Raw genomic sequence first — 22,772 nt, 5'->3', positions numbered from 1 at the left:
CTGGGGGGTGAGGGGGAAATGCCACAAATTATTTTCAGTGCTGAATTTCACTTACCCAGGATTAGAGTCATGAATTGCAATAATACTGGCATTATGAAAAAAGAGCATGCAAAAGGGACACGAAGAAAAGAACAAAAAGACCTCCATTGTGACTAGTTGAGTGCTGTGTCCAGTTCTGAGGGCCTTAATTCCAAAGAGATGTTGAGATACTGGAACATGTCCACAGAAGGGCAACAAAACTGGTGACGGGCCTGGAACACAGCTCTGTGAGAAGAGGCTGAGGGAGCTGGGGGTATGCAGCCTGGAGAAGAGGAGGCTCAGGGCAGACCTCATTGCTATCTACAACTACCTGAAGGGAGGCTGTAGCCAGGTGGGGTTGGTCTCTTCTCCCAGGCAACCAGCAACAGAACAAGGGGACACAGTCTCAAGTTGTGCTGGGGGAGGTATAGGCTGGATGTTAGGAGAGAGTGATTGGCATTGGAATGGGCTGCCCAGGGAGGTGGTAGAGTCACCATCCCTGGAGGTGTTCAAGGAATACCTGGATGAAGCACTTAGTGCCATGTCCTGTTGACTGGACAGGGCTGGGTGCTAGCTTGGACTGGATGATCTTGGAGGTCTCTTCCAACCTGCTTGATTCTATGATTCTAGTTACTTAATATAACACAGTAAAATGTGGAATTTCCAAGTATTCTTAACATAATGAAATCAAATTAACATCAACCTTTTCTCTTTATGTTTGAATCTTTCACAGGCTCAGAAGCTAACACACTGTAGTTGAGTTGACAGCTAAGAATCTCCCCTTTTCCCCTCCCCATTATATATGACCCACAAAGTGCTTTCTGTTTAGAAATGCAAGCTGACAGAGTCCCTCCCTCAGATGAGTAACCTCATTATTAAATGTGATGGGATGTCCTCAAAGAAAAAGAAAAATCAAGGTAGAAATTTGCTTTTACGTTTTCTTACCAGCTGTGGCTGCTTGAGTTTGCCAACAACATCCACTACACCTTGAATTTCACTAGTGAGGCATTTTCTGCTGTAACTGCACTTCCATAGCTCCAATCTACACAGTCTGCAAGGCTCCAGATCACAGCCACAAAGCTCATTTAGTCTTCAGTACATCCCAGACCTTCTTCACACCATCACCAAGAAGCAGGGAAGGTACTTTTTAAGTAAGGCAAAGGAGAGGATTATCTGGCAACCTCTGGACAGTGGCCTGTTGTCAGTGTAACAGCCAACAAACACAGGCCACTGTTTTCAAGGTGAAGCCTCCTAACGAAGGCCAAACCACATTCACTGAGAGGACCACCACGCAGAGACCTCAGAGCAGCCTTTCTCAAACTAAAGAGTCTCAAAACAGATGGCCTCAAAGCAGAACTTACAGAAACTGGTTTTCACTACAGCACAGCACCTAACCTATGCTTCCAAGAAGGCACATCCTTTCTTCTCTTCACCTGGCAAATGGTTTTAAGGCCTAAAGTTAGAAACAATCATAATTTCATAACCAGTGATGGCAACCAAGTGCCCTGGGGGCAGCTCCTTTGGAAGAAATGTTGGAGCTGAAAACAGTCAAGAGGAACAAGGGGACAGGGTTATGATCACCACCCATTCTCCCTCAGGTGTCCATACTGGGAGCAGTGCTGTTTAGTATCTTCATCCACAACAGAGACAATGAAATAGAGAGCACCCTCAGCAAGTCTGCAGATGGCACCAAGCTAAGCGTGTGGTCAACACACTGTAAGGACAAGAGGTCATCCAGATGGATCTGGACAGGCTTGAGAAGTGTGCCTGTGTGAAACACACGAAGCTCAACACAGCCAAGCGTGAGCTCTTGCACCTGGATTGGGGCAATCCCTGGTATTGCTACAGGTTGAGGGATAAAGCAACTGAGAGTAGCCCTGCAAAGGAGGACTTGGGTACCTGTGGACCAAAAGCTGGACTTGAGGCAGCAACATGCACTTAACAGTTCAGAAAGCCAACCACATCATGGGATGCATCCAAAGCAGCATGGGCAGCAGACGGAAGGAGGGAATTCTGTCCCTCTGCTCTGCTGAGATTCCCTCCTGCAATGCTGGGTCCAACTCTGGACCCCTCAGCACAGGAAAGACAAACACCTGTTGGAGCAGGTCCAGAGTAGGCCAGAAAAATGATCAGAGGAGCAGAATTCCTCTGCTGCGAGGCCAGGCTGAAAGAGCTGTGAAGAAGAGAAGACCCTGAGGGGACTCTATTGTGGCCTTTCAGTAGTTAAAGAGGGGTTACCAAGACACAGAGGACAAACTCTTCTGGCAGGCAGGTCCTGTTGTGAGAGAATGAGGAAGTGATGGCTTTAAACTAAAAGATTTTAACTAGCAGACAAACATTTTTTTACACTAAGGGCAGTGAGATGCTAGCCCAAGTTGCCCAGAAAGATACTGAAACATTCCAGGTAAGGGCTGGGGGCAAACCTGATGTAGTTGAAGATGTCCCTGCTCAGCGCAAGGGGCCTGAACAAAGCCACCGATACTAAACAGAACCTTTGTTCCAAGCTTAACTTCTAAGTGCTTCCTCCTGCATGTATCTTTTCAGGAACACAGCTGCCAGAATCACAAAGCTCATCAAGAGATAACAAGACGTTTGCAGCATAGTTTGGGGAATGGATGCTCCATATCTAGCAAAAGGATTGCGGCCTTGAGCAAGTCAAAGCCAGTTTATGCTTTGGCATTGGCAGTTGGCCAATGCAGAGAGCATGTGCAGGGCCATGGTTTGCTACAGGATACTCTAATTTGCCACTGGAGACTATCATAGAATCAAGCAGGTTGGAAGAGGCCTCCAAACTCACCCACACCAACCCCTCACCCAGCCCTAGCCAATCAACTAAACCACAGCACTAAGTGCCTCATACAGGCTTCACCTGAGCTCCTCCAGGGATGGTGACTCCACCACCTCCCTGGGCAGCCCATTCCAATGCCAATCACTCTCTCTGCCAACAGCTTCCTCCTAACATCCAGCCGAGACCTCCCCTGGCACAGTTTGAGGCTGTGTCCCCTTGTTCTGTTGCTGCTTGCCTGGCAGCAGAGCCCAACCCCACCTGACTACAGCCTCTCTTCAGGTAGTTGTAGGCAGCAATGAGGTCTCCTCCCCCCCCTTCCTCTGCTGCAGGCTGCTCACCCCCAGCTCCCTCGGCCTCCCCTCACAGGCTGTGCTCCAGGCCCCTCGGCAGCTTCGCTGCTCTCCCCTGCACTCGTTCCAGCACCTCAACATCTCTTTTCAACTGAGGAGCCCAGACCTGGACAGTGGACCACCGACTCACCTGGGACTACAGATTCGGGAGTGTGTATCGTGCTAACGGCTCTGACAATTAGCTCCGGGACGTCATACGACCACAATAACGAAGGCTTTCCGTGGACACGGAGCTCAGGATACCGTGCGCTCCCCTCTGCTAACCTGCCCCCACGCCGCGGTAAGGAGCTCTGCCTGCCGGCGCCCCGAAGCCAGGCTCGGAAGCCTCTCTGAGTTTTCGGTACCGTTTCAGCCCGAACTCTTCCACGGCACTCCGAAGCCAGACGCGAAAAGAGCAACAGGCTCCGCGCCAGCCCCCGGTTAAGGGCGACGACCCTGCCGCCTCTTCCCTGCACTACCTGGCGTGCAGCGCAGAGGGCGAGGGCGCGGCCCAGCGCCGGCGGGCACCGCTACCCCCGGGCCGACTGCCGAAGGCCCCAGAAACTCCCCCGCCGTACCCACCCAAAAGTCTCGGCCCCGACCACCCTGTTTACCGTCCAGACCGAGGACTGCGCTCCTGCCCCCGCCGCGCCGCAGGTGCGCACCCAGGCCGTGCCTCCCCCGCTCAGCGCACCGAGCGCCTCGCCATGGCGCCGGGGGCAGCGGCGGCTGCGCAGCACCGGGACCGCAGGCGTCACGTCCGGGCAGCCCGCCGCGCCGCGCGCCTTTACGCGCCGAGCTCCGCCCCGGGGCGGGGCCCCCGGCCGGGAACTACGAGCCCCAGGCGGCGGAGCGGGCAGCGCGGTGCGGCCGAGCCTGCGCACTCCTCCCGCCGGGCCTCAAGGTGATGGTGGGGACGGGCGCTGCTGCACGTTGCCCTGCTGCGGGCGGGGCGGGGCCGTGACTGCAGCGGTGCCCCTCGCTTCTCTGCCGTCTGCTGTGTCTCCGTAGCTCAGAGCCCGTGAGCTGGGAGAGGAGGAACCGTGGCTTGGCTGCCAGGTACCCTGTTTGGTGTGGCTGAGGGAGGGGTGCGGGTGCTTCCTGCACCTTTTCTGGCTGCGTGAAGGCAGGGGAACGAGAGAGCCATGGCGAGTGGTGAGGAGGAGCAGGGCCTGCCGGCGTCGGGCGGCTTCCCGCGGCGCGGAGGGGCGGCTTTGGCCCCGGCCGATGTGGTTATGGCAGTCCTGCGGGATTGGGCCGAGGGGAAGCCGCGGCGGAATGCCCGCTCGGAGCTCCTTCTTGTCTCCTGGTTGCTTTTTCTTCGTCAGTCTCCGGGGTCGTCGTGTCTGGCGCGGAAAGTGTGGGTGTGGAGCCTTTGACAGTTGTACCATCCGAGGGCCGCAGTGAGGCTGTGCTGTGGAGGCTTGTTTGTCTCCGGGGCTGCCCTCTCCGCACGTGTTTTGCCTCTGCCCTCTCCTTAGAGCGGCTGTGCGAACATTTCCTTGTCTCAGGAGTGCTCCGTACGGGGGTTGGTGACCCCACGACAGGTACAAGCCGTTGCGGGTTTGCCCTCAGTGGGAAGATCTGGAAACGGAGACATTTCCTATTGACTCTTCTTGCCTGCTTACTGCTACGGCTCTGCTCCCTTGCTTGTGTTGTGCTTTCGGCGCTTTCTTTCTCTCATGTTTGGTATGGATTGGCTCAAGAAGCCTCTAAACCCGTAACCTGGCTGAATGAGAGCTAACGTGGCAAAGTTGCATGAAGTTATGGTTCTCATTAGTAACCAGTTTCTGGTGACTGTCTGTGGTAGTTATCCAGGGAGTCAGGCTGAGAAGTGGTAAGAAGTTAGGCTGCTAAATCAAGTTTGGCTTTGGGCTGAGTATTACGAATGTTCAGCCTCACTTATGTCCATTTCTGAAATGCCTTGTCCCAGCTGGCCCGAAAGAGAAAACGTGAATTTGGGCAGGGTACACCCAGTGTCCTAGAATTCCTTACCGAAAGTAATTCTTTAGGTGTTTCTCAGTTTGCTTGCACTCCAATATGTTGTTGCTGCTACAAATGCAAGCATAAAACCATATGCCAAAGTTTTTCTACTGCGAGGAGAGGCAGGGAACAGGTTCTTCGTTTAGGATGTGTCACTTGTGCTGCTAGCTTATAGGGCTTGCAGCTGCTTCTGTGTGGGAAATGCATGCACAGGGGATAATGTGTCCCCGCCATCCTCCTCTTGTATGGGGCTGACAGCGTGTGTTTGTCTCCTTTTCTGTTCAAGGGCTGTTGGAAGCTGTGCGGGGTATGACTGGCCTCTCTGGCAGTGCTGTTGAATTGCAGTTGCTGGTTGAGAAGCACTTCAGGTATTTTTTCCCTCTCCAATGGATGATTTGAGGAGGTGGACATCAGCTCACTTGCAGAGGGCTAAAATTAAGTAGGCGAATTCAGATGGTCCAAGAGTATGTATGGAGTGTAAGAAATTAAAGATCTGTATGACGTTACTGTCCACAGATCTGATTTGCAGATGGTAGCAGCTGATAGGAAAAGATTTCACTTGGTGTTGTCTGCTGAAAGGATGTGAGTAATTCTCCTGCTGTAGATGTTCTTTTCTCCAGGTAAACTAAGCTGGCTGTGCTTACAGCCATCACTTACAGATTGAAGTCCATTCTGCAAGGTGGAGAGTTCTTGATCTCCACTGCATCTTGACAGTTTCTGGATCTGTGGGGAGTTCTAACTGGTCTTGAAGAAAAGACCACAACAAACTGAATAACAAAAGCAGAAAGCATCAGTTATTAAAGTGTAAACCTGCTCCTTGCACTTAACACTCAATCAGTTAGTTTTGCACCACCATAGTCCTTGTTGGTGATGGTACACTGTGAATCTGCCCAGTTGAAGATGATTTTACTTGGAAAACTAGATGCTGAAGTAAATTCAGCATCAGTTTTATCTGCCCTATGTGATCCAGCTTTGCAAGGCATTGGACTAGATGATTTCTGGAAGTCCCTTCCACCCCCTACCATTCTGTGATTGACCATCAGTATTTCAGGGTTAAGAATGGAATTCAAACCACTAGAAGAGCTGAGGCCTGAGTCCAAAACATGACTGAAGCCTTTCTGGAAAGTACACAATGGATAGCAACCGTTTTACCTTGATATTTACATGGGTTCCATCACTTCAGATGGAGGATCAACACCAAGGTTAGGGGTTTTTAATGACCGTAGATTCTTTGACTGGAGGCAAATGTATCGTGCAGTATGGCAACAACAAAACAATACAGCTCGGGCTACAGGACATTTTCGTGCATCCTAATGACTGTAAAATCTACAGATTATTCTCTGTGTCCCCATCATTCTAATAAAATTACAGTAAGGGTAGAAGGGAACAAGTCAATGGTCTATTGTAATGATACCTTCTTAAGCTCACTTGGTCTTGAGGATACCAATACAGCGGTCTCGACATCCAACATCCCTTGTTCATATCAAATCAAGAATATGCTTCAAGTCAAGACTATAATGTTTCCAACTGTCAGGAGAATTATGCTTCAGTCAGGTGTTACTGGGTTAGTGGACCAGATTGGTGTACTTGGTCATGTTCACCCTACTGCCTTTCGTCTGCTTTAGTAAACAGGTCAGGACAGAAGTGATTTCCCCTTTAAGACACTGGGGTTATACAATAGGGCTTTAAACTGGTCTAGACCTTTAAGCTGTCTAGACTTCTGAGGCCAAGTTCAGGTAATGAACGTTGTATCCTCTAAGCAGCTCCATACCTTTCTACCGTAGTGCCTCCCAGCACATCATCTTGAAAAGCAGCTACCTATGTAGCTAAAGACAGGTGGATTTGTTTTGTTTCCAAGGGTAACACTGCTCCTTCCAAACAAAGACATCTGGATGCAACAGTAGGTCTTGCTCTGTGCACATCAGAAAATCCAAGTGCTGCTTAGCTGGGATATCCATTTTAACTCTGTGGGTCTGCTGTTTAATCTTATCCAAAAACTGACCTTAGCCATGTGTAACAGTTCTTGTTTAAACAAAAGGAGGCTGTGGTTGTGGCTTTGTAGACTGCTGTAGCAGAAGATCCTCTGCAGCTCTCCAGAGCTGTAGCCTGTGCTTGCTGTGTAGAATTAGGGAAGGGGACGTGGGTTAATAATATAGCCAACTGCTCATGAACAAATTGTAAGCCACAGCAGTTCTGTGGTTTTTTTCAAATGGATGGATTTTGTTGGTTCTAAATAATAATACAAGTGGGTTTGCAGCAGTTCCAGAAGTCTCCTTCAAAAGTGGCTGCTGAAAGAGTTGAGCAGAATGTGAAGGCACTTTACCTGATAACTGTAATGGTAATTCTTAGCTCCATTGTGGGGTTGAAAAGCTGATTTTGCTGATAGTAACACCAGATGGCATCCTTTGCTTCCTGCAGTCTGAGGCCGTAGGACAGTACTTTATGACAGAGAGATGCTTCTGTGCTGAAACATGAGTTGATCACATCACATAGTGGGCAGTGTGCCTCTAAAGGCTGTGGTGGTGCAGTCACAGGATTCGTCTCTTGATCTGAATACAGCAATGCAGTAAATCTGCTACTTGAGATTGTGAGTGGGGGCATTATTTGGGCCCTGTTACTGAAGCCCTAACAGAGTTCCCCCGATGTAGAGAGCTCTGCATCGTGGGAGTGCACTTTCACACACTTGGAGATGATGTCATTTTGTTGTTTGTGTGGCTGGCAACATCAGCAGTTGTGTCATTGTGATGGTTTGGCATTATTTGCTCCCCCACACTTGGGGAAATCACCCAGACTAGACTCAGCAGATCTGGAAATTGAAGACTGAAGCTTTCTATTTACAGCTTAGCACAATATACAGCAGATATTTACAGTATCCACAGCTATAGACAGAAATAGACAAGTTAAAAAGTAATACAGAAACACAGCAGCCCTCCCAGAAACCTGAGTCCCCAGGAGGGGCTTCCAACCACCCTTCCACCTTTTTCCTACCCCTTTACCTTACCCCAGACTTTGCCTGACGTTCAAGGTGAGTTGGGAGGGATGGCCAGGGGGTTTAGGAAGCAGAAGGATTAGTCAGACAGCAAGTTAGGTTAGAGAGAGAAGTGCAGCCCAAAAAACCAGAGAGTAAACTCTGTTATCTGTTTCTGTTCTTATCCATCTCAGCAAGCCTGTGACTGAAGCAGACATCACCACTGTTTCCTTTTCACAGCCTAGAATCTAATTCCTGTCTGCAATATATCCCAGCTAGGCTCAGACCAGCACAGTAAAGATGCTGTGCAAGGCATTAAATTGAGTAGTGGGCAAAAAAGTTTATCCACTTGGGTAGACCTTACTGAAAACAGCACTGCTTTTTGTAAGAGCAGTTCACGTTCACTTGGAGAGAGGTGAGAAATAAGCACTTACCAAAAATTAGCTGCAGAGTGTGGATGTGAGCATGTGTGTGTTCTGTAAATGTTATGATCAGTCTCTTCACACATAATTCTTCAAGATACTCTGATTGATACTACACATATTTCCCCATATGGACAAGTTTGAATTCACAACAAAGAATTCAACACTTCACTTTGAATCTTTCAGAGAGATTTGTACTGGAAGCAAATGCCTGCCAACAGCAGTGCTGCTGAAAGATGAATGCTCTGTATTTTCCTCTTGTTTTTTTTTTTTTTTTGCTGAGAAAAATGACAGCTTCTCAGTGTTTGAAAATGTGAAATAAATGTGGTGAGAAAAGAAAGGGGAAAAAACAAGTCTGGAATCTAATGCTTCCGCTGTGAATTCTCTTCTTATTGGATTTGTTGTGTTTTCCTGTTTGGGTTTGTTTAATTTGGAGCTGATTTACATTCACTTAGTCCTACTTTGGAAGGCTTCAGAGTTTTTGTTCTTTGAAAGTCTTGGAAGTACTGTGAGTAAATTTGAGGAAAAGATTTGTTAGTAGGTGGGGAGTGTTGTTTAAAGCCTATACTGTTCACTGTGATTGGGTTGGTGATGGTTTCAGTGTTACCTGCCCCCCACTCTTATGAAATCACCCAGGCTGGACTCGGCCAAGATGGTGGATGAGAAGCTCACCATGAGTGTGCACTTGCAGCCTGGGGGGCCAACCAGAGCCTGGGCTGCATCAGGAGAAGTGTGGCCAGCAGGGCCAGGGAGGTGATTCTCCCTCTCTATTCCACTCTGCTGGGACCCCACCTGGAGTACTGCATCCAGTTCTGGATTACAAGAAGGATGTGGAGATGCTGGAGCATGTCCAGAGCAGGGCCATGAGGATGCTCAGAGAGCTGGAGCAGCTCTACTATGAGGACAGACTGAAAGAGTTGGAGCTGTTCAGTCCGCAGAAGAGGAGACTCCCAGGTGACCTTCTTGTGGCCTTCCAGTATCTGAAGTGGCCTACAAAAAAGCTGGGGAGGGAGTTTTTAGGCTATAAGGGAGTGACAGGACTGGGGGAGTGGAGCGAAGCTGAAGATGGGAGGATTCGGACTGGACATGAGGAGGAAGTTGTTGAGCACAAGAGTGGTAAGAGCCTGGAATGGGTTGCCCAGGGAGGTGGTTGAGGCCCCATCCCTGGAGGTGTTTAAGGCCAGGCTGGATGAGGCTCTGGACAGCCTGATGTAGGGCACAGTGTCCCTGCCCATGTCAGGGGGGTTGGAACTAGATGATCCTCGTGGTCTCTTCCAACCCTGACTGATTCTATGATCTTTAAGATCCCTTCCAACTTAAGCCATTCTGTGATTATGAATTAAAAACTTAGCTGTGTTACTAGAATCCAAATGATGTATAGCAGGAAGCCTTGAACAAGCTGCAGTTCAGTTTTGTCTGCAACCTTTTGGTTCTATTGAGGGCTCTGTTGGTTAAAAGAGATGCTCAGCATCTCCTAGCTTTAAGGGAGGTAGCAGAACTTCATAAAAGAGACACCTGTACTGTGGACATAGAGCTGATAGTCATGTTGCTACTACCTGTTTTCAGGGAGTGCCAGAACTCCTGAGATGCTCAGGGAAAGCTGAAAGATGAGAGCAATGTGCCAGTGAAGCTTACTGAACTATTGAGAAGGGAGATCCCAAGAGATTCTCAAAATACATTCTGATACTGAAAACAATGCATTTGTTTGTTTCAGCATCTGAGCCCCCACCAGCCCAGCTCTGCTTCTCTGGGAGTTCAAAGCCATGTGAAGGGAACTGTTGGCCTGAGGCTTGCTGGTGTGAATTACCTTTTGCAGCCCCCTTTAGTTGTCTAGTGGAAGTTTCCCACTGCTTTCTAAACTGGAGCACTTAGCAGATAGAAGGCTGAGAAGCTGTCAGAGGTTGCTCAGGAAAGTTATTACATGAGAGTGGGTAACTAGGAAGAAGATAACTAGGTATTATTTTGATCATTAGCCTAAAGTGAAAGGTAATGTGCAGAAGAAGGTCAAAATAACGAGCAGAGAAGTACAAACTCTGCTTTTAACTAACAAAGGGCTCGTTTAACCCTTTTGACTTAGATTGCTACTTTTAAGCTTAGTAAACATTTAAAAACATCTTTAACTTGCTCATTGTAGACAGGTCTATAGAGTGACAGATGGGCAACAAAGCAAATGAGATGGCACTTGACAAGTTGGGGGTATTGCCCTTTTCTCTTGACATGTGCCTTTTATCTTGAGAGACTCTGGTACCTATGCAGAAGATCTTTCGGCAGATTTGCTCTTGTTGGAAGGAACTGTGGAGAGCAAACTGGATCAGCTGTACTGCTCTGGAGCTTCAGTAGAGGGCAGAAGGGAACTTCGGAATGAAGGGACCCAGGTAGCAAATCAGCACTGTAAAGCTGTGCAATAGCACAAGACAAGTCCTGAAGGGCAGAAAGCAAAGCAACTTGTGATGAAACCTTTTAGAGGATTTAAAGAGAGAGCATTCACACTCGCACCAAGGTTTAGCTGTGGGCAAGCTGAAGATCTGCTGCCTGCCAACAGAGACAAATGGGAATACTGCTGTTACATTGACTGGATGCAGGTCAGCTGTTAAGCCTCCTGTTCAGCATTCCAGATCTGTAGCTCAACGTGCAAGCATTGTGCTAACGTCCCCTGCTTTGCCTCTCGAATCTAATGCACAGACTTCATAAAAGTCCACAATAACTTTGATTCTTTCCAAAGTGACTCTGTTCTGCTTTCTGATGCTGAAGTGTCAGTGAAGATTGCTGTAAGAAAGTACAACAAATCCTCAGAGGGTTCTTGACTAAGTTTTAACAAAAACAAGAGTAGCTTCCATGAGGGTATAAAAGTTCTTGTCTTGTCTCCACTTGTATCAGTATTAAAACTGAGTAATATGACAAATTTAGAAGTTATAGAATGGCACTTACTATGCAAAGATATCCTAGAGATTAGACATGGTTGAGGTGAGATGGGGCTAAATTTTTAGGGCCATTTGTCTCCAGGAGCTAGTCTTTCTTTTTTTGTTTTAATACAGTGGTTTGGTTTTCTTTTACCAAGGTTTTAACGTTCTATTATCACTTATTTTGCATTATCCCCTTCAACTTAAAATGTGATGTTCTGTTTTTCAGAGAGCCTTTTTTGCTGTCTGAAAAATGCCTACCATTTGCCTTAAATGGTAGGCAATATCAGACTGCTAGTGATGCCCAAACTTCAAATTACTGCCCAGTTTCTTAGTTCAGAGTGGGTAACATTGTCTGAGGGATGCTGCAAAAGTAGTAGAGGACAAAATGCAAATTCTAAAGGCTGACTCATCCACTAAAACCTACTAATACAAACAATAAGAAGTCCTTAAACACTGCTGAGTTCCTGTTAATGGAGAGCTACTGAAGGCTATGCTGAGTTACTAAGAGATTTATGGTTCCATTTTACACTGAGTTTGCAAAGCATCACTATTTACCCTATCTATTGTGCATGATGATTATAATAATTTTAAAGTGTGTTCCCAGCTCTTTTTGGTGACTCATTTGTTTTCTGTTCAATTGTGAGCTTCTTACTTTGGTCTACTAGCTTGGCAAGATGCTTTTTGTAAGAGATACTGTTAGTAAGTTCTTGAAAAGAGCAATTTGAATCTGAAAACAAGTTTTGATATTTAATTACATTTAGAGAAAAGCCTTGACCAAAACAGTGTGTCTGGGGGTAAAACAGAGTCATTTAGATGAGATGTCTGTACATGCTGCTGTCTACAACTACCTGAATGGAGGCTGTAGCCAGGTGGGGTTGGTCTCTTCTCCCAGGCAACCAGCAACAGAACAAGGGGACACAGTCTCAAGTTGTGCTGGGGAAAGTATAGACTGGATGTTAGGAGGAAGTCCTTCACAGAGAGTGATTTGCCATTGGAATGGGCTGCCCAGGGAGGTAGTGGAGTCACCATCCCTGGAGGTGTTGAAGAAAAGCCTGGATGAGGCACTCAGTGCCGTGGTTGGGTTGCTTGGCTAGGGCTGGGTGCTAGGTTGGACTAGATGATGTTGGAGGTCTCTTCCAACCTGGCTGATTCTATGATTTCTATGTGTAATTTAGTTATAGATACACACAATGGTTTGGGTTGCAAAGGACCTGAACGATCATCTAGTGCCATGGGCAGGGACACCTTCCACTAGACCACGTAGCTCATTTAGCCTTTGAGGTGAGCTGAAAAGCATTTCTGAGAACTTGCTTTGTGTCCCTTCAGAATTTCTCTGTATATACCACACTCAAAGAGTGCTTGATTTATTTTACACTCCAAATGACAAGAATGTAAATGAATTCTCTGGTTTCATAGAAAGGTGCCTTGGGAGTGGAAAAAGCTCATGGATTTTCATTGGGAACTCTCCTGTGGTATAATTAATGTTCTTTTTTTAAACAGCAACAGAACAAGTAAAAATGCTTTAAATTCATCCATATTTACATATTGTTTCCAGAGTGTTTCTGGCAGGATGGAGTAAAAAGCCCAAAGCAGACTACATACACTATATATCCCTGCTTCCCTTGGATGCTTTCTGGCCTCTTTTACAACTCAACAGAAAATGTAATTTTTTTTTTCCCCATTCATCTCTATTCTTGTGTTTTAACTTCGCTGATAGCTCAGAACAGGGAATTGTAAGAGGATAGCTATTTCCATACAAATCATCCTGATAAAAGATGCATCTGGCAGGCTCTGTTGCAGGATTGGGTCCTGTTCATTATCTTTACTGATGGTGTGGACTAGGGGATTGAGTCCAGCATCAGTAAGTCTGCAGATGACACCAAGCTAGGAGCAGCTGTGGAGCTGTTGGAAGGTAAGAGGGCCCTTCAGAGGAATCTAGATGGGCTGGATGGCTGACCAGAGGCCAATGGGATGACAAGGCCAGGTGCAGCAGGGTTCTGCACTTTGGCCACAACAGCCCCAAGCAGTACTACAGGCTGGGGACAGAGTGGCTGAGAGCAGCCAGGCAGAAAGGGACCCAGGGGTACTGGCAGAGAGTAGCTGAGGATGAGCCAGCAGTGTGCCCAGGTGGGCAAGAGAGCCCATGGCATCTTGGCCTGGCTCAGGAACAGTGTGGCCAGCAGGACAAGGGAGGTTCTTCTTCTCCTGTACTCAGCACTGGTCAGGCCACACCTTGAGTGTTGTGTCCAGTTCTGGGCTCCTCAATTCAAGAGAGATGTTGAGGTGCTGGAAGGTGTCCAGAGAAGGGCGACAAAGCTGGTAAGAGGCCTGGAGCACAGCCCTGTGAGGAGAGGCTGAGGGAGATGGGGGTGTGCAGCCTGGAGAAGAGGAGGCTCAGGGCAGACCTCATGGCTGTCTGCAACTCCCTGAAGGGAGGCTGTAGCCAGGTGGGATTGGTCTCTTCTGCCATAGAATCATATGCAACCAGCAAGGGGACAATCTCAAGTTGTGCCAAGGGAGGTCTAGGCTGGATGTTAGGAGGAAGTTGTTGTCGGAGAGAGTGATTGGCATTGGAATGGGCTGCCCAGGGAGGTGGTGGAGTTGCCATCCCTGGAGGTGTTGAAGCAAAGCCTGGATGAGGCACTTAGTGCCATGGTCTAGTTGATTGGCCAGGGCTGGGTGCTAGGTTGGACTGGACGATCTTGGAGGTCTCTTGCAACCAGGTTGATTGTTTTACATCCCTTTCTAACAGCAGATAGCCAAAGCAACCTTTGCTGTACCACTGTTGGTTTGGCTTGTCACTTAAGTACTGCTTGGACTCAATGATCTTAAAGGTCTTTTCCAACCAAAACTATTTATGATTCTATTTTCCATGTTTCCTGTTAGCACGCATACAAAACCAGGAATTTGTGGTAGTCACATAGGATCTTTATGTATCAGCAGTTGGTCTGAAATTTTTCTTGTCTTCATGAACAGTGAAGCAAATCTAACTGTAGAATCACAGAATACCAGGGGCTGGAAGGGACCTCGAAAGCTCATCCAGTCCAACCCCCCTGCAGAGCAGGATCACCTAGAGCAGATCACCCAGGAACACATTCAGAGGGTCTGGAATATCTTCAGAGAGGGAGACTCCATGACACCCCTGGGCAGCCTGTACCAGGGTTCTGTCACACTCACAGGGACAAAATTCCTCCTTTTGTTTCCATGGAACTTCCTATGCCTCAGCTTCCACCCACTGCCCCTTGTCCTGCCATGGGGCATGGGCGAGCAGAGAGCCTGGATCCAGCCTCCTGGCACTCACCTTTTTAAACACGGACAAAGTCACCTCTCAGTCTCCTCTTCTCCAAGCTGCAGAGCCCCAGCTCCCTCAGGCTCTCCTTGTAAGAGAAATGTTCCACTCCCTTCATCGTTTTTGTGGCTCTGTGCTGGAGTCTCTCAAGCAGTTCCCTGAGGTCCTTCTTGAACTCGGGGGCCCCAGAACTGGACTCAGTACTCCAGATGTGGCTTCCTTGTCACTAGAAGGCAAAGATCTAGCAGAATACATGCAGGGGATGGAGTACTGCTTTATGCCAAAGCTGGTCTAAACCATAACAAGTGCAATAAGTAAATGAATAAAATGAGAAGACCAAACTTAAGCCATTGCAATGAGAAGCTGATCTGTCCTCCTCCGGAGGCCACTAGAGCACTCCCTTTTTGTCAGAGGGCTTGTTAATAGCTTGCCACAAGCTAGACGTGCCTCTAGGAACTAAATGGGTCTCCAAGAATCCCAACCAGGGCTATGTGCTGAACAGCCAGCATCTCCTCAGCTCAGCTTACAGCCAGCTGGAGATACTATATAACAGTTAGCCCGAACATGACAGCACTGAAGGGGAGACTTGATCTCAGCACTCTATGTATCATAGAATCAACCAGGTTGGAAGAGCCCTCCAAGATCATCCAGTCCAACCTAGCACCCAGCCCTAGCCAGTCAACCAGACCATGGCACTAAGTGCCAGACAGGCACCCAGACCATCACAGAGCCTTCTAGCTGTGAGGAGCAGAGTGTGGTAAGTGAAGGCACTGTTGTAGTTTGGAATGCTAAAGAAGTGAGAAACAAAACAGTGATTTAATTCTAGAAGGTAACAGTTCCTGCAAAGCAAGAGAAGGAAAACCTTTTAAGAAGAGTAGAAAGCACTTGAAAAGCTGACAAGTCCAAGTGGCACTGAAACAGAGAAATCAGGTTATTGGAGTGCCTTTTGTTTACTCTTTGCTTGCTTTCTCTCTGTAGGAGCCTCAGCTGCAGGCCCCCACAATGCAGCGGAGTCTGTTGCATGCAGCATCTCAGCTGGTGCATGGGACCTGCGTGGCCTTTCCCCGCCCTGGCACCGTCCTGTGCTTGAAAGGACACTCGGTGTTGGCTCGGGCTGGATGCAAAGTGATTTTGGCACTGAACCCTCCTAAACGATGTCTGCAGGCAAGTGCAGCACACTTCTCCTCAAAGAAAAGCACCACCTCATCACAGCCAGCAGGCACTCCTCCCAGGCTACCTTCCTCTGCAGCCACGGATACAGCGAAGCAGAGTCCCGGAGAGGCAGACGCTGCAGATCCTGATCCACTACAAGATAAATCAATCAGTCTCGTCCAGAGATTCAAGAAAACTTTTAAACAGTATGGAAAAGTCATGATTCCAGTGCATCTGCTGACTTCCACTGTATGGTTTGGAGCCTTTTACTATGCGGCTATGAAGTAAGTTGGTATTTGGTTGCAGTGCTCAGTAGTGCTGTTGAGTGGAGAGTGACTTTTCGTAGGTGAAAGGACATGCTGCTGCCTGTCAGAAATGGCCTTTGCCTGTAACAGGGCAATGGGGCTACGTTTTAAAGCACAAGATGAATACTGAAAGTAGTTGGGATTCATGAGCGTGGTGTGTGCTATCATCATGCAGTCACTGCTGTGAACGAGTTATGGTGCTAACACTGGAAGCAATGTCCATTTGCCCCCCGTGGATGTCAGCAGCATTCATGTTATTACTAACCTCTCACAAGGCAAAGACAGGCAATTGAAACCTCAACTGCAGACTGCTAGATGAGATCTTTTAAAGAGCTGCTCTCTTCTTAGTCTTGGAATTGCAAGGCATTCCACCTTCCCATGGCAGGATCTTTCAAGGTCCTTTGCAATCCAAACCATCCTATGATTCACCACTTCTGCTCTTCATCTCCATCCTCCATGACTTTGTGCTTTCCACCTCACCCTGAGTTCCTCACAAGCCGTATGTATCTTTTCTTTTATTTCTTTTACCTTTCTTTCCTGCCTTCCACTGAAGAAATGCCTACTGTAAGGCAGGTTTTTAACTGGAAACTAAATACCTGTGTGGCTGGGGGGAAAATGAGTGAGATATTCTAATTCTAGTTTCCTTCAGCTCTGGTGTGTGCCAGATACTGCTCTGGAAAATGCCATTTATTAGGAAACAACAATCCACTGTATCAACGAGGAGCTGTTAGTTCAAGTGAAAGAGGCTTTTATTTTGTCTGCAAATGGCTTGCTAAATATGAGTAAATGTTTCTCTCTCTGGATTGCGGCGTTGTGTATTTAATAACAGAGAGCATGAAACAACAGCAGCTCCTGGCAGCAAGGATGGGGCTCTGACATCAGAATGCCATGCTGCACAAGTGTTTGTTTTAGTTACTCTAACCAGCTGCCCTTTCTAGGAGCTAATTTCTAATTGCCCTTTCTAGGAGCTGTAGATCCAAATGTCATTCTAAGTTTAGCTCCTGTCAGAGGAATAAAAGGTCTGGAGCCATAAAAACATTTTGCTTTGGATTAAATCAGGTTGATGCTTACATCCAGATATTTCAGATACTTTTCTTTTGAAACACTAAGCTGCTAAAATAGGGTGAAAACCACTGAGGTCTTTAACTAGAAAATGATTATGGCAAAGCTTCAGTTTGTCTTACCACAGGAGCAGCACCCTCTTGAAGTAGCACATCAACTTTCAGAATCATACTAGACCAAACAGCAGTGATTTAAACTAACCCAGTTAATTCTACCTTTTAGATCTTGCTAGGGCTCCATTTTCTACTCTGGGAATAGGCCTTCAGGTTGTAGGCTCCAGTAACTTAGTTACTGCCTGTTACTGTTCCTGGTGCTGAAGTGCACAGAAGAATGCTTAAAATATTAAATGGAAAGGGATATAATGATCCTAAAATTCATCTCTAAATATTAGTAAGGTAGGTCCTCTACAACTGCAGGTAGCTTGCTAGTATAAAGACAGGCTGTCTTCTTCTGAAGTGGCAGAACAAGGCAGAAAACCCCTTGTCCATGTATCATGTTGGTTCCTTTTTAGCCACACAGCTTTTGTTTGATGTACTGATGAGTGAGTGGAGGGCACTGAAGCATGGGGTTTGTGCTTCTGGGCATGCTGCAGATGAGATGGAGAGTTTTAAAAGGAGAAAAATAAGTAATTTTATGTAGAGCAGAACATGAAGTTGAACTTGAACTACCTGAGCCTCGGCAGCAGTCTTACCACCATTATATCTCCTTCCCTCCACAGACAATAACCTGAAACACAGGTAAGTTAGTAGCTGCTCAGCCAAACAGGGATAATATAAAGGGATCAACTCTCAGAATGCTGGAAAGAGTGTTCATTTGCTTCTTGTTTGTATGGAAATATAACCCATGTGATATATATATACCACCACAAATGGGGTAACTTGCTAGTATACTAGAGCTGAAGAATGGAAATGGTACCATAGATGACTGTTGAGGTTTCAAGTCCAATTCAGGTTGCCTGTTCTCTCTTACAGGGGAGTGAATGTTGTGCCATTCCTCGAGTTGGTTGGCTTACCAGACAGCATAGTGAGCATCCTGAAGAACTCCCAGAGTGGAAACGCGCTAACTGCATATGCATTGTACAAAGTAAGTACCATCAGAGCTCTGAACCTTGCCTGGTGAACTGAACAGGTTTTACTTCTTTACAGCAGAAAGAGTTGGTGCTGGTTTCTCTCTTTGGCAGCCACATAGATGAGCATTTGTGTTTGTAGCAAAAACAGTTGCAGGCAAGTGAGTATGGGCTCTGTGCTCGTTGAAGGAGTCTGTTCTCAACTCCTCTGTTTGCTGCCTGAGGACTGTCTGCCCAAGGGTGTGGGTTTTTTCTTTTTATTTACAGTTAGCTTCACAGATTCCATTGGGTTGGAAGAGACCCTCAAAGCCATCTTGTCCAACCCCCCTGCAGTCAGTAGGGACACCTCCAATTATGTCAGAGCCACACTGAGTCTGATCTTGAATGTCTCCAGGGATGGGCCCTCAACCACATCCCTCAGCAACCTGCTCCCAGTCTTTCACCTCTCATTGTACAGAACTTCCTCCTGGTGTCCAACCTAAATCTACCCTGCTCCAGCTTCAATTCATTCCCCTTTGTCCTATCAGTAGACAACCTTATGAAAAGTCTCTTTCCAGCCTTCCCATAGGATGCCTTCAGGTATTGGAAGGCAGCTCTACGGTCTCCCTGGAGTATTCTCTTCAGCCTATCTTCATAGCAGAGGTGCTCCAGCTCTCTGCCCATCTTTGTGTCCCTCCTCTGGACTCACTCCAGCAGGCCTATGTCTGTCCTGTATTTGGGGCCTCATAGCTGGACTACTGATGAGGTTTCACCAGAGTGGAGTAGAGTGGCAGAATCACCTCTCTTGACCTGCTGACCATGCTGCTTTCAATGCAGCCCATATATCCTTTTTATCCCTGACACATTTAACAGAGACAGAGAGGTAAAGTCATGGCTTCCAGATAAAAGTACATGTGTTTTTATCCTAGAAGGTTTGCTGGTTTGTCTTTCTGCCTTAGTTCTCCCTCCCTGTCAAGTATTTTCATTGCCATTTTGAATCGGTCACCCTCAGGTTTGAGTCTCTTGCACAGTCCACATTTGGGAAACATGAAACATGTCAGAGCACCAAGAAAACTCCAAAGTTCTGCATTTACTTCAACTGCCACTCAGCTGTGTTGTTCCCAGATGTGGTGTGCTTACCTTGTATTTAAAGGGGTTATTTTCCCCCTACTCTTGCAATTATTCCTGTGCTTAGGAGACCAATAAATGAGTATGGTTAAACATAAAGATCTGATTACAGCTGGGGAGATCTCTCAGTGTTGGAAGAAACTTTGAAGACATGGAAGCAGAGGGATGATTGTGTGGCTTTTACCTTTGAAGTCCTGGAAGAGCAGCTTAGTCTGCCTGCACTAACAAACCTGCTTTCTTGTGTCTTGGATTAGTTGACTTCTTAGGGTCTCAGCTCACTAATTTTCTCTGTGCAGCTCCTACTTTTGGACTGAAAGATGTTTTATACACCTATGAATTTCATTGTGGAGAGACTGCTGGTCTCGTCTCACAGAGACAGAACAAGGAGGAATGGCCTTAAGCTGAGGCTGGGTAGGTTTAGATTGGACATTAGGAAAAAGAGTTCCATGGAGAGAGTGGTCAGAGACTGGAATGAGCTGCCCAGGGAGGTGGTGGAGTCACCCACCCTGGATGTGTTTAAATATGGTTTGGATGTGGTGCTTGGGGATATGGATTAAGGCAAATCTTGTAGAGCAGAGTTATAGGGATATGGTTTAAGGGATGCCTTGGGGATATGGTTTAAAGTGAATCTTGTAGAGTAGGGTTATAGGGATATGGTTTAATGGGATATGCTTTAAGGTGATAGGGATATGGTTTAAGGGATGGCTTAGGGATATGGTTTAAGGTGAATCTTGTAGAGTAGGGTCTAGGCTGGACTTGGTGGTCCTGAGGGGCTTCCCCAACCTGGATGGTTCTGGATGAATTTCAGAATTTAGTGTCTTTTGTGGTCATTATTTCCTCTTTGCTTCCATGGCTCACTGTTCACAAACTGTGCTGAATTGCATTCTGAGGTAAGTGTCTAATACTCATCCCCACAAGCTCCACAGAGAGGGCTTTATTTTGTTAAATGGAAGCCTAATGCCTGTGCTGAGGTTGTCAAAAGGACACTAGAAGTATTTCTGAGGGATGCACCACAGATCAGCTGGTTTCCTTGCAAGCAGGTCTCTTTAGTCTCTGCCACTGGCTAAAGTAAGTTCTCAAGACTGAAAATACCTTTTGGTAGCCAGTCTTGTCCCGTTTTGTTGATGCTGTGTCATCTTTGGTTTCTCTCAGATTGCAACTCCTGCCAGATACACTGTGACTTTGGGAGGAACGTCTGTCACTGTTAAATACCTACGTAAGCACGGCTACATGTCCACCCCACCACCAGTAAAGGAGTACCTACAAGATAGGATGGAGGAAACCAAAGACAAAATAACAGAGAAGATGGAGGAAACAAAGGATAAAATAACAGAGAAGATGGAGGAAACCAAGGATAAGATAACAGAGAAGATTCAGGAAACCAAAGATAAAGTTTCATTTAAAAAAATTAAGGACTAGGAGGGATGCTTCATTTTTGGATATATCAAACCTTAGCACTTTAAACCCTTTGTGAGGCAGGAGATACAAAGTGCATTTCTGAGGTTTGGGGTCTTTTTTTCCTTGCTCCCCACCACCAACTTGTTTGGAGGCTACAGTTGCTGCGTGGATTAAAAACCTCTGTGTATTCACCAAGGTCAAAGTTCCTTGTGGTAACATTATCAAATTGCAGAAGGAAAAGCAAATCTCAGAGGTTCATACCTGCTGGTAACAGTTACTCTTGTCTCTTGGTTTGGGTTTGGTTGGTTTTTTTTTCCTTCCCCTCTCAAAATGATCCTTTCTTCCAAAAGCCACTGCCTCCTTCACAGTGCACAGCCATGGCTCCGTTAGGCTGAACCTTCCATGGAATGGGAATGAAAATTTCTCTGCTGGGAAAGGCAACATCTTCAGCCTTTTAGACTATGTGGACCCAGGCCTCCACAGTCATGTTCATCTCTCAGCTTGGAGACAGACCTTTGGCACTGCTACTGCACAGGAAGGAATCGTTGGATTAGCCACTCAGGCTGCATGAATTGTCATGGCTGCACAGACTTCAGCTGAGCTGTGCTGCTTTACAGGTTGAGGCTATGCTGAATCTTTCTTGGACAGTGTTATATCTTCTCAGCCATCTCACCAGAAAGCTGCAGGAAGGCAGATGAATCACAGGAGCCAATACTGTCCAGTATACTTTTGTTTCCTACAGTTGATTTACAATAGAAAGTCATGAAACTAATCAATAACTGTAAATGAAGAACTAGGATTTGGTTGTTGTTCCTATGTTAACGTTTACAAAACTCTTCATCTTTGAAACAAAAACCTTCTGAAAGAGTTTACTTGAAAAATCAGTACACTGAGGGGCTTTGTTAGTACAGGCACAGTTAAACCCCTCCAAAATTCGTCCTCCTGACTGCAGCAGGATGCTGTAGCTCCAACAAGCATCATCTCTGAGACAGTCACCCCAGTTTACCAAACTGTTTTCCTCCCTTCTGATTTTCTTAGCTGAAGGCTGAAATGCTTTGAGAGGTGTCATAAAGGAATAAAGGTGAAGCTGTTCCATTTGATTGGGCAAGTAAACTTCTCCCATGGATTTACTCCACTGAAGGCTAAACTGAAGTGTCTGGGTTGGTTTGGTTTGGTTTTTTTTTCCTGTTTTGAGTGTCACTTTGTAGCAGCTCTCTGCATCTTGTTTAACAGAGGTGGGGGGTTTGTGGGGGAGCACATGGAGAAAGAATAGAACCGAACCCTGAGTGCTGTTCATTGGAGTCAAACAATAGATCTGATACTTTAGCAGCTCTCCCTCATTGTCAGTCAAGTCACCGAGGGCCTCTCCACGTTTAAGTGAGTTGAACTTCATTAACGTAAAGGTGCAGGGTTGGTTTTTTTTTTTACTTCTCTGCTTCTGCCCACGTGTCAAATAGCAACTGCAGGCCCATGCCTACCTCACAGGGCTGCTGTGAGGAATAATCATTGTGTATTTGATGCCCTGAAGATGTAAAGTGCCATCTTTCTGACAAATATTATTAAAAAAAGGATTCTGTGAGCTCTGCTGCAGAGCTGAGCACTGCTCTAGGACTGCTGTTAATAGCTGCTGCTTTGCTGTCCCCATGCACACTTCCTTCTTCTCTTGGCATTTGGTCTGGTTTCTCTGCACAGCCTGAAGTCTGCCCCAGTAATTCTTTTATCTGGGGCCAGAGGTGGGAGCCTCCCAGGTTCCATCTCTTCTTTGTGTGTTGCAGGGGTTGCGTAGGGACACCTTGGTGTGCTGGCAGCGGTTTGCAGCCCTGAGGCATGTTAGAATGTGTTCACTACACAGACACACTCCCCAGTCCCCCATGTCCAGCTATCCTGTGGCACTTCCAGTGTCTGTGATCCATTGAGACTCAGGCCAAGTACAAAAGATCTCCTTTCTTAACTACATGCAGTAGCCTGTCCTGTGTGACCAC

At 46.9% G+C, this 22,772-nt stretch overlaps 1 protein-coding gene across 2 annotated transcripts; it reads left to right on the top strand.

Annotated features, from left to right (window-relative positions):
- Positions 1-3,988: 3,988 nt before the first annotated feature.
- Positions 3,989-22,398, top strand: FAM210A (family with sequence similarity 210 member A). Of its 2 annotated transcripts, XM_064150282.1 has the most exons (5): positions 3,989-4,194; positions 5,405-5,486; positions 15,679-16,136; positions 18,191-18,302; positions 20,545-22,398. In XM_064150282.1, the coding sequence occupies exons 3-5, from the start codon at positions 15,703-15,705 to the stop codon at positions 20,809-20,811; spliced, it is 813 nt and encodes a 270-aa protein (XP_064006352.1). In that variant the 5' UTR covers positions 3,989-4,194; positions 5,405-5,486; positions 15,679-15,702; the 3' UTR covers positions 20,812-22,398. The 2 variants fall into 2 exon arrangements, with proteins under 2 accessions (XP_064006352.1, XP_064006351.1); XM_064150281.1 differs by lacking the exon at positions 5,405-5,486.
- The last annotated feature ends 374 nt before the right edge of the window (positions 22,399-22,772 follow it).

Source organism: Pogoniulus pusillus, chromosome 10, assembly GCF_015220805.1.
Source record: "Pogoniulus pusillus isolate bPogPus1 chromosome 10, bPogPus1.pri, whole genome shotgun sequence".
In the NCBI taxonomy this organism is placed as follows: domain Eukaryota; kingdom Metazoa; phylum Chordata; class Aves; order Piciformes; family Lybiidae; genus Pogoniulus; species Pogoniulus pusillus.
The sequence above is the reverse complement of the archived record's forward strand: the minus strand, read 5'-3'. Positions and strand labels throughout refer to the sequence as shown.

Excerpts from the sequence above, each read along its gene's own strand:
- FAM210A (XM_064150281.1), top strand. The coding sequence starts at position 15,703 with ATGCAGCGGAGTCTGTTGCATGCAGCATCTCAGCTGGTGCATGGGACC. Across the intron at positions 16,137-18,190 it reads TTTTACTATGCGGCTATGAA|GGGAGTGAATGTTGTGCCAT; the intron begins GTAAGTTGGTAT and ends TCTCTCTTACAG. Across the intron at positions 18,303-20,544 it reads CTGCATATGCATTGTACAAA|ATTGCAACTCCTGCCAGATA; the intron begins GTAAGTACCATC and ends GGTTTCTCTCAG.